Here is a 14,940-nt window from a genome sequence, read left to right on the forward strand (position 1 = left end):
ATTGTGGTTGTAACTTGCATTTGTAGGATTTTGCAAGTGGGGAGATTTAATTAAATGTAAATATAATTAAATGGGGTAGAAGGGGGATTTAATTAAATGTAAATTTAATTAAATGGGCTAGAAGGGTATATTAATTAAATTTTAATTTAATTAATAGGCGATTAGAAGAATAAGGATATTAATTAAATCTTAATTTAATTAATTGGAAGAATTAAGTATAATTAAATGAATAAAATTCACTTAATTCATTGTGCAACTTTTAGGTTTCTATAGTTATGTTCCATTGTGTTTTGATGGCATACCTGGTTACCCGAATCAGATTCCAAGTGACATTAGGAAGCACTTACCATTGTTTAATGGGGACCAATTACAATAAAAAAAAATCCATGTGCAAAATTTTGTTGATTTAATGAATTACTATGATATCTATCATGAGGATATTTGCATGAAGTTGTTTGTGCAGATTTTGAAAGGGGATGCTAGGATTTGGTTCTCATTTTTGCAGGAAGCTTCTATTCCCTCATGGGAAGAATTAGTTGCATCTTTTCTCAAGCAATTTGCTGAGAGAATAAACTTTAATGATATACTAAGGAAGTTGATGGAGATTAGAGTTGAGGACGGTGAATTAGTTCCAGCCTTCAATGTCAGATTTTCCAAAGCACTGGCTGAGATCCCACAAGGGTATAGACTAAATGATGAAGTGTCTTTAGTGATTTATTTGGATGCCTTTGGAAATAAGATGAGTTACATGTTGAGGGATAAAGAGCCAAAGACATCATATCAAGCTTTTGTGACAACCATGGACATAGAGAAAAACTTAAAATATGGTATTCCTAAAGACTTTTATCTACCAGTGTCCGTTGTCATAGTGTTTGTAATGCTGCAATTAAGTGTTAAGTGAGAAGTAATGTTCAGAGCTCTGGTGTTCATACTTGTGCTGACAACACCGATAATTTAATTCCAACTGAAAATTAAAGTTATTTGGTGCAAACAATGGTTGATCCTCATATAGATATTGATAATTTCAAGTGTGTTGAAAATGTAGTAAGAGTATTTTCAGATTTCACTTCTTGTAATCATGTTGATGATCTTTCTAATATGAAAGTTGTTCACAAAATTAATTCATAAAATTTTAATGGTATACATGATTGCAATGAAAATACAACCCACATTGATGAACAATTTTTTAAAGAATGTCACATTGAACAACAAAGTGTAATGCGATTGCAGAAGATTGCAGAACTTAGAAAAGCTCTTGAAGTTGTGGATAAGAAAGTTCAAATGTTGGAGAGCCTTAGAGTTATGAATGAAGACCTTCTGCAATGTGGTGAAGAATATTTCTCATAAAAGGATTGTGAATTGAATGCTTATACCCTTGATGAACAACATGTTGATCTAATAGATAGTTTTATGACAGAAAATTTAAGTGAACATGCTGGGAATTCATCAGATCAAGTAAATGGCAATGATATTCATTTTTATTCTTTGGTTGATGATGAGTGTTCTATTGGTAAATACGATCAATTATGGCAAGATAAGTATGACTATATTGATTCTTAGAATTGTGGTCATATGATGAAATCTTGTGGTTGTGAAACATAAAATGTTGAGGATAGTTCCAACCCAGTATCAATTTCTTCTTTGTCTGATGAAGATGATTATGATGATAGGATAGATGGTATCTTTAGTAAAATTTCTAATATTTTATTTGATATCGATATAGATATGGACCAATCACTTTGTTGTCACAATGTTTATAAGGGGATTCTTCATTTAGTTTTTAACCCTTTGTATGAAGAAATAATTGACCAACCAGATGTTGTGAATGATGAGCCAGTTCATGATGCTAATATCGTTCCATGTAGCAGTGACATGTGTTGAGATGAATATTTTTGTAATGGGTTGCTTACTAGTGTGTTTGAACCTCATCTTGAATTTTTTCATGTAAAGATGAGTGAATGTTCAAATATTATTTCAGATTATATGCTTGAGCTAGAGGTATGTTCATTTTTTCAAGAGTGGGATATTAAAGATGTTGATTTATTGCATTTAGTAGATGATGAAAAGAATGGATATGTTTCAGTAGTTGATTATGAAAGTAAGGTTCAAAATTATGTTCATGATGAGTATGCATATAATGCTAATTGGAAAATAATGTTGAAAGATGTGTGTCATAATAGAAACACTTCTCTGATGATCAGTGTTTGCTTCAAGTTGTTTACATTATTAAGTGATGAGAATTGGATTTTTGATAAGGGAAAGAGTTGGTTTCAACTTTGGTGGCTAGGAGGCATATATAAATAAATCATATATTTGTACAGTTGCTTTTCTTTGGTTGTGTGGTTTGTTCAGAATAAGGTACCCTGCTATTTGGGTGGAATAAGGAACCCCTTTTTTTAAGGAGAAGAGAAGTGATCTATTTTTGGGTGGTCTACTCTACCAAAGATTCTAAATTCTTGTGTTGATCTTGCAATCAACCATCCCCAATTAGAGCCACTATTGGGACTCATAAATTTGAGTGAATTTGAGAGGCCTAATTCAAAAAAATTATCTTGCACTTTCAAAATAGCACTTAAAATCTCGGCTTGAATGGCCTAGTTTGAAGAAGGGTAAAATGGAGCCAGTTGATTATCAAGAGGTAAAGCCTTGGAATTCTTTTGTACACCTTTCATTTGGCCTATACAGTGTTCTAAAAATTTCAGATTTTAGTTTATATCAGTTTATCAAGTACCCATTTTAAGGGGTGAGCCGAAAGTCCATCATAGGTACAAATTCAGATTTTACCAAGTGGCCTACTTTGAGGCTTTGTGTTTTATGACCAGTAGATTGTCATGTTCAAATTCAAAGTGCATTGAATTTTAGGCATATTGTTGAGTCCACATGCCAAATTTCAAGCCCCTATCAATCTATTTGCTCAGTTTGGCAAGCTCAATCCATTTATAGTTTGTACTGTTTGCATAAGTCCCTGTTTTAATAGCTAGTTAGAGCACCACTTTGCATATGTGTAATAAATGCCATGACCAGTGTCATATCAGAATATTTATTCCAAGGTACTGCTAATATGAAGGACAAGTTGTTTTTCTAGTTTGAAGCTCCTACCAATTCGTTTGACCAGTTTTCCAAACTGATTTCTTGAGCCATTTTATTCAGTTTTCTACACTTTCATTGTTACATCTGTTAAAGTGGCTATTTTCATGAGCTCGCCATTTTCACCCTATCATCTTCCTAGTTAAATTGAACATTCTATGGTCTTCCCTATACTTCCCTATACTTCAAGGTATCTATGCCCCAGATTTGGGGATCTATAGAGATCATTTGATATTTTTAGTAAGGGCATTTTGTGGTCCCTGCACATTGATTTTATTAGGTTCATTTGTTGATAGAGCCATTTAATCAACTTTGTGCATTAATATCTCACCACCCGAGATTCTTCATGAGGAATTGTTTTGTGGGATGAAAGTTAACATATCAGAGTACACACCTATCAGTTTGTGAAGTCTAGGAAGGTGTTCTGACCAGTTTTTGAAATGCCACTTTGGGTTTAAATGTGAAAATGTGACACATTTGTCTGACAATTGCAGATTGAGTTTCAATGATCGAAAAATTGTGAAGATCAACTCTAGAGTTTCTTGCAACATGATGCATAAAGATATGGAGATTAAAGAAGATAATGTTACTTTTGATTTATCAGATATGGGATTACATAGTAATGTTACTATATATTCTTGTAGAATATATAGAAATGTGGATTTAGGGATTGTAAAGCTTCAAAATATAAGTTCTTCTAAGATGCCTATTGATGGACAATTGTTGGGACAAGATGAACAAATTGCCCTTGAAAATGGAATCGAAATCATCTTTGGCTTTGAAAGAAATGGCCATCCTATTTACCATTTTAATTTAATTAGTGAAACAATGCGTGGAAGACTCAAAGTTGAGTAAAGACCAAATCAATGAAATTTGTATTAGTAGGAGTTTCTTCACGTATAGCCAAGGTCCAAGAATTGCTAAGTCAATTATTTGAGGGAAAAGAGCTCTGCAAATGTGTAAATCCAGATGAGGCAGTTGCTTATGGTGCCACTTTGCAGGTAGCTATACTCAACAAGGAAAACATCAACTTGGTCTTGATGGATGTGACTCCTTTGAGTCTTGGAATTGAAGTTAACAATGGGGTCATGAAAGTAATAGTTCCACGCAATACCCCCATTCCTACTATGAAAGAGGTGTCTGTCACCACAATAATTGTTAACCAAATAGGTGTAAGTTTTCCAATTTATGAAGGCGAGAGATCTTTGGTTGCACAGAATAATTTACTTGGCGAATTTTTCCTAAATGGAATTCTACTTGCACCATGTGGGGTGTTAGATACGAGAGTTCACATTCCATGTAGATGCTCGAGCTGCTGAGTGAATGGAATTTGATAAGAAGGTATTAGAAAAGAAAAACAAACTAGGGACGTTGAAAAATCTGAAGAAACTACCAAACAAATTCAATTGGCAGGTGTAAAGCTCAACTCCATGACCTTTGCCAGCTCCTCCCTGATGTGGTTTGAAACCAAAATCCTCCCTATGTTGAAAAGGGCCATAGAATGTTTCAAGTAAATGTAATTGGTAGGTGCATGGCTTGTGTGGCATTAAACCAAATTCAATGCGGCTGCAGACTAATGCGTTGGAAATTTTCAAGCAAATGTGATGGGCAAGCTTAGAACTAGCATCCCCTACAAAGCTTTGACCAACCATTAGAAACTTCAAACAAATGAAACTTGCCAACATCCTTCCTGCGTGGCAGATGGAGTATGTGGCGTAAGCATAGAAGTTTCTAAACAAATGCAATTGGCAAGCGTAGAACCAGTTGCATGACCTTGGAAACTCCTCCTTGCTTGTGCGTGGGTGTGGTGTGATGGTTAAAAAGTCTTAGAAACTTTCATGTAAATGCAATGGCAGGTGTAAAACTAAATCCCATGACTTTTACCAACTCCTCCTTGCATGACTAAGGCATATAAAGATTTCATCGAATGTGATTGTTTGGTGTAAAGTCATCATTCCTTGTTGTGTGGTGTGGTAGCGTTAGAAATCTTCAAGCAAATACTATTAGCAGGTATATTGTTAGGTGAAGAAGGCACTAGGAAATTTCAAGCTAATGCATATTGGTTGGTGTAATTCTTGTTCCTGTGTGCTATGGAGAAGGTTTTAGTAGTTTCAAACAAATGCAAACTCGCAGGTGTTCTTCCAAAATCCAATGCAATAGATGGGCAAAGTGAGAAAAGACTTTATAAACTTTCAAGCAAATGCAAATGCTAGACATAAGGCCTTTATCCCACATTGGTTGTGGGGAGGGAATATTTTACATTTAAATATAAACCCACATGTATATCTAGTGTCTAAAGCTTAAAGGCTTGTGGCAAGTGGAAGTTCAATGCCCAGTGGACCCCACACCATGTGCATGCATCTCGAGGCACCTAAATTTTGCAACAAAATGAAGATTAACAACTGAGAAAGTTGAAGATGACCCAAAGGTGGTCATTATACTGCAATGAGAAACAACTCACCCATTATCCATTGTGACTCAGTGACAAAGAAGAGCCAAGGTCTGGTGGTGGGTCCGGCGGTGTTGAGGTGGCAAGTCAGGTGGCACCCAAGTGGATTCTGTGTGAACCATAAGCTAACACATAGCGGGGCACAAAAGGGAAAAATCATAATTAAATGTATAGTTCCAACTATAGTAAAAATGCAAAAATTTAAATGATTGATCTGCATGAGAGATTAATTCATTGGAGGAGTATTTTTTACCCAAATATACGTATTATATGTTGTTGAAAAGCTCTCAAAGAGATAAAAAAAATTTTGCAGTTAGTTTCAACAAATATCAGATATTTTGAGAGAAATTTCCATGAGGATGATGCAAAGAATTCTTCAGTTGGGGAAAGAGGACACTTGGCAATTTGTGATGCAGATTTGATCTTTCTCGTCTTCTTCATATTCTCAGTTCTTCTCATTTTTAAGGGTTCTCTTTTTTGGGAGATTTCCAAGAGGGGTTCCAGTCTTATGCATTTAATTTTCTTGGTTGTAATTGTTGATGTTCCCATTCTTCTATCATTGAATAGATACATTTAGCTATAAATTCTTAGTTACAGGTCACATGTATGTAAGGAATATATACATTTCCATTGGATTGTCTTCAGGCATTTTTTAATTTCAATAGATCCAATCTTCAAGGGAGTTTGAATTTATCCTCTTTTTGAGAACAACAGAGTAAATATTGTGGGTCACAAATCCCACCAAGGTTTTTCCTCTACCGGGTTTCCTCGCCAAAAATATTTGTGTTATAGTGTGCATTTATTCTTATTCTTTTGTTTCTCTTTATTGCACTATTACTTGTTTATCGGTTTCTCTTTATATGTGTTATGGTGTGCATTAAATCTTTTTTTTACCAGTTAGACACTAATTAACCCCCCCTCTTAGTGTCTTTGGGACTGATTAAGTATCTAACATGGATACATTTTCTTTAGCTTTTGCTTAACTAGGTTTTCTTTTAGGTCTACATTGAGATGATGCATGATAAGATCTAGATCAAGTCCTAGAATGTTTGCATAGGACCAACCAAAACTTATCTATCTTTGTTTGAATAATTCTATTTATTCTTTCCTCTCTTCATCTAATAATGATGCAATAGGATGAAGTATCTTGGGATCCTTTGGTGTGCCAATTTTTATTGCTTTTGTTAGCTCTATTAGAATAGAATATCTCTCCTAAAGATATGTAGGGAGGATGTCAAATTTTCCATCTTTTGGTGCCTCAAAGAGGTTCTCACCATCAGATACATCCTTTATTTTTTTCTTGATTGATCTAGTGTTGCCATGAAATGGTTTTCAACACTAAGTCTTTTTCCTTGTTTTATTTCAATTTTGTGACTTTAAAGTTTGACGTTCTCCTGACTGCAAGAAACATTACTTGATTCTGTGATGGAAGATATCTTAGGTGTTATGGGTTCGACAACATTAAGATACACAACTAAGTCATGGTCATTGGAAAAGACATCCAATTCAGGGTTTTCTAGGTTATCCCAATCAATTAGTTCTGGATGAAGAAAGGGTAAGTCATAGTCATCGTCATTGTTAGGTGCTTCAAGGTTCATGACATAATAGTCATAATTTAGCGTAGAGTAGGTAATGTCATAGATAGAACGCTCTTGAGTATTGTCTCTCCCAAGTGTTCTCCAAGCAGTTCTAACAAAACTAGTATTGGTATTTTGTGGTTCACACTCAAGTGACTCTTCATTTGATGTTTGTCCCCCAAATGAATGGATTATATCCACACACACATCTTTAACACTGCAAGTTCCTTCTTGATTAATTTTAATAGATTCATTTATATTTTGAAGTTGACATACGTGTGTACATGACATAGAGGATTCTCTTGCTATCTTTTGTCTTCTCTCAAACTCAACTTCTTCTAGACTAATAGTCAATCCTCCATGACTATCTATTAGTTCTTCCATGGTTCTACCATACCTTGGTACATCTTGCTCATGATTTGATACAAATCTAATATTTCCTGATACTTGATCAATAACTATTTGTGTTTCTTGTGGTGTTACTTCTTTTTCATTTTCATCCTCTTTCTATTGTTGTCTCGTATATGCCTCTTTTCTTTGAATTTTGAGTTCTTCTTGTCTTATTTCTAACTCTATCCTTTATTTTGTAAAAGACAAGTCTTCATTTGTGATAGTTTCTTGCTCTTCATTATTTTCTTCACTTGATATACTAGATGATAGATCTGGACCCCATTCATAGTCATTTGAATCTATCTCTAAACCATTATCTAGGATTACACCACTATACCATATAGGAATATTGGATGGTGCAAATAGTTCTCTGATTTCGGCCATCTCTTCTTTCACTGCTTCTAGAATATGTTGCTCAGATTTAGCACTTGCTCATATTCTTTGAACTTGTTTACATGATTCTTCTTCTTTTTTGATTGCAAGTTCTTCTTGATGTTTCTCATATTCTTCTTGTTTTTCCTTATTGGCTACTATTTTTGTTTCTTGGTGTAGCTTTTCTTTCCATGGTTCTTCTTTAGGGACTTCTTTCTTTCTCCATGTTGGCTATTGATAATTATGTTGCTTTTGATTTAATTTTGGATATCCAAGTCCTGATTTATCTTCTTTAGATTGCAAGTAAGGACAAATAGGTTTTGAAATACCTTCTTGTCACTTACCAATTAGTCCTTTTCCTTCATATCCCATTTTTTGCATGATCTTATAACTATTTCTCTATGGGAATATTGACTTTTCCAGCTATTGCTATAGTTTCATTTTCATCTTTTTACAACCAACCAAGAATGTCCTTGTCTTTAGTTTCTTCTGCAAGTGTTCTAGCTCTAACAAATGCTCCATTAAATATTTCTTTCAATTTTTCTGAGATCCATGGGTGAACATTTGTAGGCTTTCCATATGATTTAGGTGAAAGTGGCAAGTTATGTAAGGAATACTTTCCCATTCTTTCATCATTTAATTTGAGATTTTTCTCAAAGGTTTCCCATAACCTTTCTTGAATTTATTTGGTAGGATAAATTGATTCTCTATTATGTGGAACTCTTGTATCTTGTGTTTGTTTCAGATTATTGCAATATTGGTTGGAGTCTGTAATTATAGTGACCTCTTGTCCCTCATGGGGAAAATTTACACATTGGTGATATGTAGAAGGAACTACTTGCATGTTGGGAATCCATGGTCTTCCCAGAAGAATGTTATAAGAGAGATTCAAATCTAAAACTAGGCATAATGTATTCCTTTCCGCAGGTCCTATTTTGATTGGTGTGTGGGAGAAAAAGTGACACTAAGCAACCATGCCCTAATCCCACTTTCAACCACACACTTGTGGAATACGAAAGAGCCTAGAGGTATCACACAATTGGCTACTTCTCCTTGTGGAAGAAAGAGCCACGGGCTACCTATTAGGATTTCTATTCCTTTGTTGTAAATGATAGATAGAATGATGCAAATTAAATCCCTAACCCCAAAGTGCAAGTATGAACTAATAACGAGATTGTAGAATTGAACTTAAATAATGGAAATCTGTAAACACAAGGACAAGACAAGAATGTAAACACGTACCCGGAGTTTAAAATCTGACTGAAAATGTTCAGGACGGGGGCGCGGGCGCCACTGTCCTGATTCTGCCCCTGAAACTGCTCTGAAAACTGCTGTTTTGCAAAGCTGTCAAAAATGCTGAAAACTGCTGTCAAAAGGACCAGGGCGCCCAGCACCCCTGTCCCAGGGACTAGGGTGCCCAGTGCCCCTTTCCTGGTAGGACCAGGGCACCCCACACCCCTATCCTGGTCTTCTGCTCTAAGATTTGGTGTGAAGTTCGGTCTCCATCTGCTTCTTCCAGATCTGTAACTTGTGGCGTCGTCCGGATTCCGAAACCTGCACTTATATCTGAAAAGGTGTGGTGGGCGGCTATATAGGGTTTTGCCTTAGTCAAACCCCCACTTCGGTGATTTCCACCTCCACGAATAGCCAAGTTGTATTGTAAAATGTATTGTGTGTGTAGACCTAGTGTGTGTGCAAGGTCCTTAAATGCAAGAAAGCAAACTAGAGCAACCTAGAAAGTAAACCCTAATTGCTTGTAAATGATAATGTAAATGCTCTAAATCAAGATGCGAAGTGATCTAAAGCATGAATAAAGGATATATTGAAGCTTATGCAAAGACATGAAAACAACATGAAATCATACCCAACCCTCAAGGGAGGAGTACAAGCCAATCTTCAGTCGGTAATCTCCTATTGTTCTTCAATGTCTCCCAAGCCCTAAATGAATGAAATTGATGAATGCTTGATGGATGGATGTTGAATGTTATTGAAGTCTTCAAAGATCTACTCTTTCGCTGCATAGAAGGTCCTCGAAAGCCAAAATTTGGATCCTTTCAAATGAAGAAAGAGAGCTCTTATGTATGAAACCCTAGGTCTTAATTTCAACTTTAGGCCAACTTAGAGATTGAATCTCCCACCAATTTCTTAGGGTTAAGCTTTATTTTATGATTGGATCGCGCTCCTAAAATTTTGGGAAAAATGTCCGGGACCATGTTGCACTCCGGGCGCCATGGTCCCGACAACTTTTCACCAAATTTTAAGGACTGTCGGATATGATGATTTTAGAGAGAATCCTGAAGTTACAGGTGATTTTGAGATGTTTTGACCCCTGAAATCAAGCCCCCAAGTTCAAAATAGGACCTAATTAGGGTTTTTAATTAAATGATGTATAGGAGGAATAAAATGAAAAGGGAACACTTTAATGAAAGGGCCCAACTTTATGATATGGGAGATGATAAAATAGAACCTTAGACCTAATTAATTTAATTAATTAAGTGCTAAATGGGAAATGTAATGCAAAATGCAAAATGCGCCAAGGCGGGTGCTAAACTAGGTGTGAAATTGTACCACCCTAGCAAGTGCGTACAATTTACGACGCTGCATTTAGCCCCCACTTTAGCGGTCATATGAACACTACGTGCATATGCAAGCTAAAGTACAGAAAAGTAAACATCATTTGAAAAAGGATATATCCATAAGTCTGTCGAACGAAGCCCCCAGCGGCATCTGCAGTACATAGTTAGGAACCGCACCCTACAAAACCACATGTTAGATCACAAAATCACCTAATGCTTACTAAGGAAGGTGATGAAAATTCGAGGGTAGCTATATGCCCCCCCTGTTTCGGCTTGCTAATTTTAGTGAGTTGAAACAGGGTATCATGTTTACCACTTCGAATTGTTAAAGAAAATTGATGACAAATGCTCACAAGAAGATTTGATATGAGATCAAAAACTAATGGAGAATCATTTGGTAAGAAAGAGGACTAAATCTCAATTCCAACACAACAAAGAGTGTGAGGATTAGAGAGTTCTCTAACACAAGATGAAGGATGTAAATGGAAACAAAATGCAAAGAGAAGAAAAGAAAGGAAAAAAGCATGAATACACACATTGGTGATCCATGAGAAGAATAGTGAGAGAGAAAACATGGACTTCTCACCCCTAGATCTTGTCTAGGTGATGCATGGAAAAAGGACATGGAAAACTAGCCCCTAGAGTCTGTTTAGGTGATCCATGTAAGGGAGGAGAGTGAGAAAGTCTAGCCTTATGCCGCTAGTTCCACTCAACCTCGTGCATGTGTGTGTAAGGGAGGTTAGAAGCACCTCATAGGAGTCTATACCTGAGTATGCTACAACCCGTATATGTATAGTACAAAAGCGTGACATCTCGCTCTAAGAGTCTGTGCTCTGGTTCCGAGAATAATCACCTTGCATAAAAGAAAAATGGAGACATCTCACTCTAAGATTCTGTGCTCTGGTTCTGAGAATAATCCATTGCTCAAAAAGTGTAATGTTTATGTCATAAGAAAATTAGAACAAGGATACCTACCTTCATCACAAAAGAAGATACCCCAAAAATGCAACAATGTCATAGATCCAAGCAAGAGAGTTTTGCACTCTTTAAGCAAGGATAAGATAGTTGAGAAGGGATATCTTGTAGTATGTGTAAAGTAGATCCTTAGAGGAGAAGAGATCTTTGTACAAAAGACACCTATCCCTGAGAGAAATTGTCTTAGACAAATATAACATCTTCTAGAATAAGACAAAGAAGAGAATAAGAATGCAATACTTCCTTCTTTGTGAGGTGAAAGTGATTCTTAATGAAGGATGACGCTCTTTTTAACCCAATTAGGAGAGTGAATTCATTATGGATGTATTTTACCAAGTGCAAAAGAGGTTGTAGTCAAGGACTTACACCTCTTGTAAGAGAGAATCCTTGAACAAACAACAACAAATGCGTACAAGGAATAACATCAAGTAATAAAGTTCACACCATCCACGAAATAGGAAAAAGTGGATCCTTAGATGAAAATAAGGAAAGATCATTGCCTCCCAAAGATAAGGACAATGAGAAGGACTTACACAATCTTCTAGGGAGAGATTTAGACATAAGCAAAATGTACTACATACTCACATGAGTTCATGCAAGCAAGACATTAGTGTATGTAAAATGCTCCTCACAAGAAGTGGGTAGGATAGGAAAGAGAATACACATCTTCTCCCATATCTAGGAAAAGAGGATTCTAAAGAAAAGACGATCAATATTTCCACACTATTACCCCAAAGGGAAATTTTAACCATAAAAAGAAGAGATGTATGAAATCACTCTTGTCCCCATAGGAACAAGAAAATTAGGCTATTATGTTGCTTCAAAAATATGATTGCACTTGAAATTGTACCATCATGAATGACAATGAGCCCCCAGTATATGAGATACCAATGTCACATAATGATGAGCAACATAACAGCCATTAATGCTATTTAAAGACATGATAGATTGAATGAGGTATTTGAATATGACATGCTAAATGCTCAACTATAAGTGAGATCAAAAACATGTATAAAATGATAAAAATTGAAGACGAAAAGTCACAAGAAATCTTAGAAGAGGGATGAGTGTAATTTATTAGAGCCTTATCCCTAGAGGAAAGGACTTTATGATGAATAGGAGATAAAGATTCATAAGTGGATTTAGAAATTTGAGGGGATTCATAAAGAGATTTGTTCATTGCCAAGATTTCCTTATGAGAGGAATAAGAGTTGATAGAAGTAGAAGATGATTTAGTTGAAGTGGGATCATCATCACTACTAAATATAGCATTCACATTGAGAGATGGTCTTTTAGATGCTTTAGTGCATTTGCAAGGATTATAGCCAAGTCCAAAGGCATAATTGCAAAAATTAGTCTCTAGAGGAACCTTCATCCCTTGTTCATGAGTGCCACAACCATTTCCATGATACCCATGCTTAGCAAAAATGCGAAAACCATGACCATAACGATCAGCCATTTCAGGAAGAGAAGGTGGTTTTTCATAAGACAAAGAATCAAACTCTTCAAAATTAGAAGTGTGAGGAGAAGAAGTTTCAGAAGCAGCCACAAAATTATTGCTCATAGGTTCAAGTAAGACTGATTGATTTTTAGTTTCTTCCTTTTCTTTAACTTTAAGCGCTCTAGGAGGAACCCTATACTCACCTACAAAGGTGGGATTAAAATCAAGAGATCCCCAATCATCTTCTGCGAGAACCTTCTCAGGATCAAAAGCCTTTTCATGTGTAGACTCAAGTCGAGAAGGATCTTCTTCAGGAGCTTTAGACTCATCCAAAGAATTTTGATTATCAGAGGGTGATGATTCATCCATAGGTATTTTGTTTAAAGAGTCGTCATTAGAAGAGGAAGATTTAGAAGAACTCCCTTTGGAAGTAGATGTTTGCAAACAAGCCTGAAGATTAGTATCACCTATCAAGGTATATGTCTTATTGTTATAAATAAATTTAACTTGTCTATGCAATGTAGAGGGGACAGCTTGCATTCTGTGAATCCAAGGTCTCCCTAATAACAAGTTGTATGTTAGATTTCCCGACATAACATGGATAGGAGTAGGCAAAGTAACAGGTCCTACTGTGATGGGTAAGGTGATAATACCTAATGAAGTCTTAGCCACATTGTCAAAGCCTCGAATGGGATGAGAGTCAGGCTTAATGAGAGATGTATCCACATTCATTTTATGCAATAGATTAATGCTACACACATTAAGGCCAGAGCCATTATCTACCAGTGTTCGTCTTATAGCAGTGTCATTTATGATAAACACAATCATCAAGGGATCATATTGATGTTGAATTTCACTAGTAGGCAACTCATCTTGGGTAAACACAATTTGAGCTTTAGGATTCATCACAGAGTTAACCAAAGACACTATATTACTGGATGTATTAGGTAGAGGAACATTCAAATCTTTCAAGGCATCTTGTAACATTCCATGATGAGCAGAAGAAGTTTGGATCAAATCCCAAAGGGATATCTGAGCAGGGGTAGTTTTAAGTTGTTCTATGAGATCATAGTCCTTACTAAGCATTTGTGAAATACGAGGAGCTTGAGGAAGAATAGGTTGGGAAGGAGGAAGCGAAGTGGGGATAACTGGAGGAGGATTAGGTTGCGTATTGTTTCTTGTGTTATAGGTATGGGCAACCACATGATAACTCTCTCTAGTCAGTTGCTTAGCATACTCATAAGGGCTCTTAGTAGAATAACCTCCTTGCACAGTAATAATAGGTTTCTTAGGCGTGCAAAAAGAATCATTAGCATAACCACCTTGAACTACTAAGATTGGCTTATTTAAAGGTTGAGAATTTTGAGAAGGAGAAGCACCTTGGACAGTGAAGAGAGGTTTGTTAGGTGTCTCATTCACATGTATCAAATTGATTGAGGATGGTTTAGAGGAATGAACAAAACTGTTGGAAGAATTATTGATAGTCTTCTCTTGCACTAAAATCTTATCACGGATCAAATCAATTTTAGGAGAGAGACAAGGGATAGGCATTGATGTTCTAGTAGGAAGAGTAATACTAGGAAAGGTCATATCATCCTTTATCATCACAGGGTCTACATAGAATAAACTCTCTAGGAGAAGGATCAACACTACTCTCTAAAGTCTCACTTTTGAGAGGGAGATCTTTGAAAGAAATGTTAACCATCTTGCTTTGAACTAGGGTTTCCTTATGAGTAGAACCAAGTTGAGGAGAGGGAGATGCTTTATTTTTAGAGGGAGAATAATTGAGATTGAAGGAAGGGGAGAAACTATCAAGGGAGTTTCCAATCTTTATTTCATCCCCTTTGGCTAGGGGTAGAGAATAATCTATACCTTCTTCTAATGGTTCATCCCAAATAGTGAGGTTGTTGAAAGGAATGTTTGAAGTATTGTCAATTTCGGGAGAGGAGATAACATTGTTTATTAATTCCTCATCCTTAGGAGGGAGAGCATCAGTAGATGTGTTAAACTTATCCTCTTTCCTCAAAATATGTTCAATATGATCTTTAGGGGAGAGAGAATTAAGGAAATTGC

General features: G+C 36.0%; 1 protein-coding gene across 1 annotated transcript; it reads left to right on the top strand.

The window, feature by feature from the left end:
- The first annotated feature begins 3,953 nt into the window (after nucleotides 1-3,953).
- LOC131069918 (uncharacterized) lies at nucleotides 3,954-4,406 on the top strand. The gene has a single exon (XM_058005465.2). The coding sequence runs from the start codon at nucleotides 3,954-3,956 to the stop codon at nucleotides 4,404-4,406; it is 453 nt and encodes a 150-aa protein (XP_057861448.2).
- The last annotated feature ends 10,534 nt before the right edge of the window (nucleotides 4,407-14,940 follow it).

This window comes from Cryptomeria japonica, chromosome 6 (genome assembly GCF_030272615.1).
Source record: "Cryptomeria japonica chromosome 6, Sugi_1.0, whole genome shotgun sequence".
Classification (NCBI taxonomy): Eukaryota; Viridiplantae; Streptophyta; class Pinopsida; order Cupressales; family Cupressaceae; genus Cryptomeria; species Cryptomeria japonica.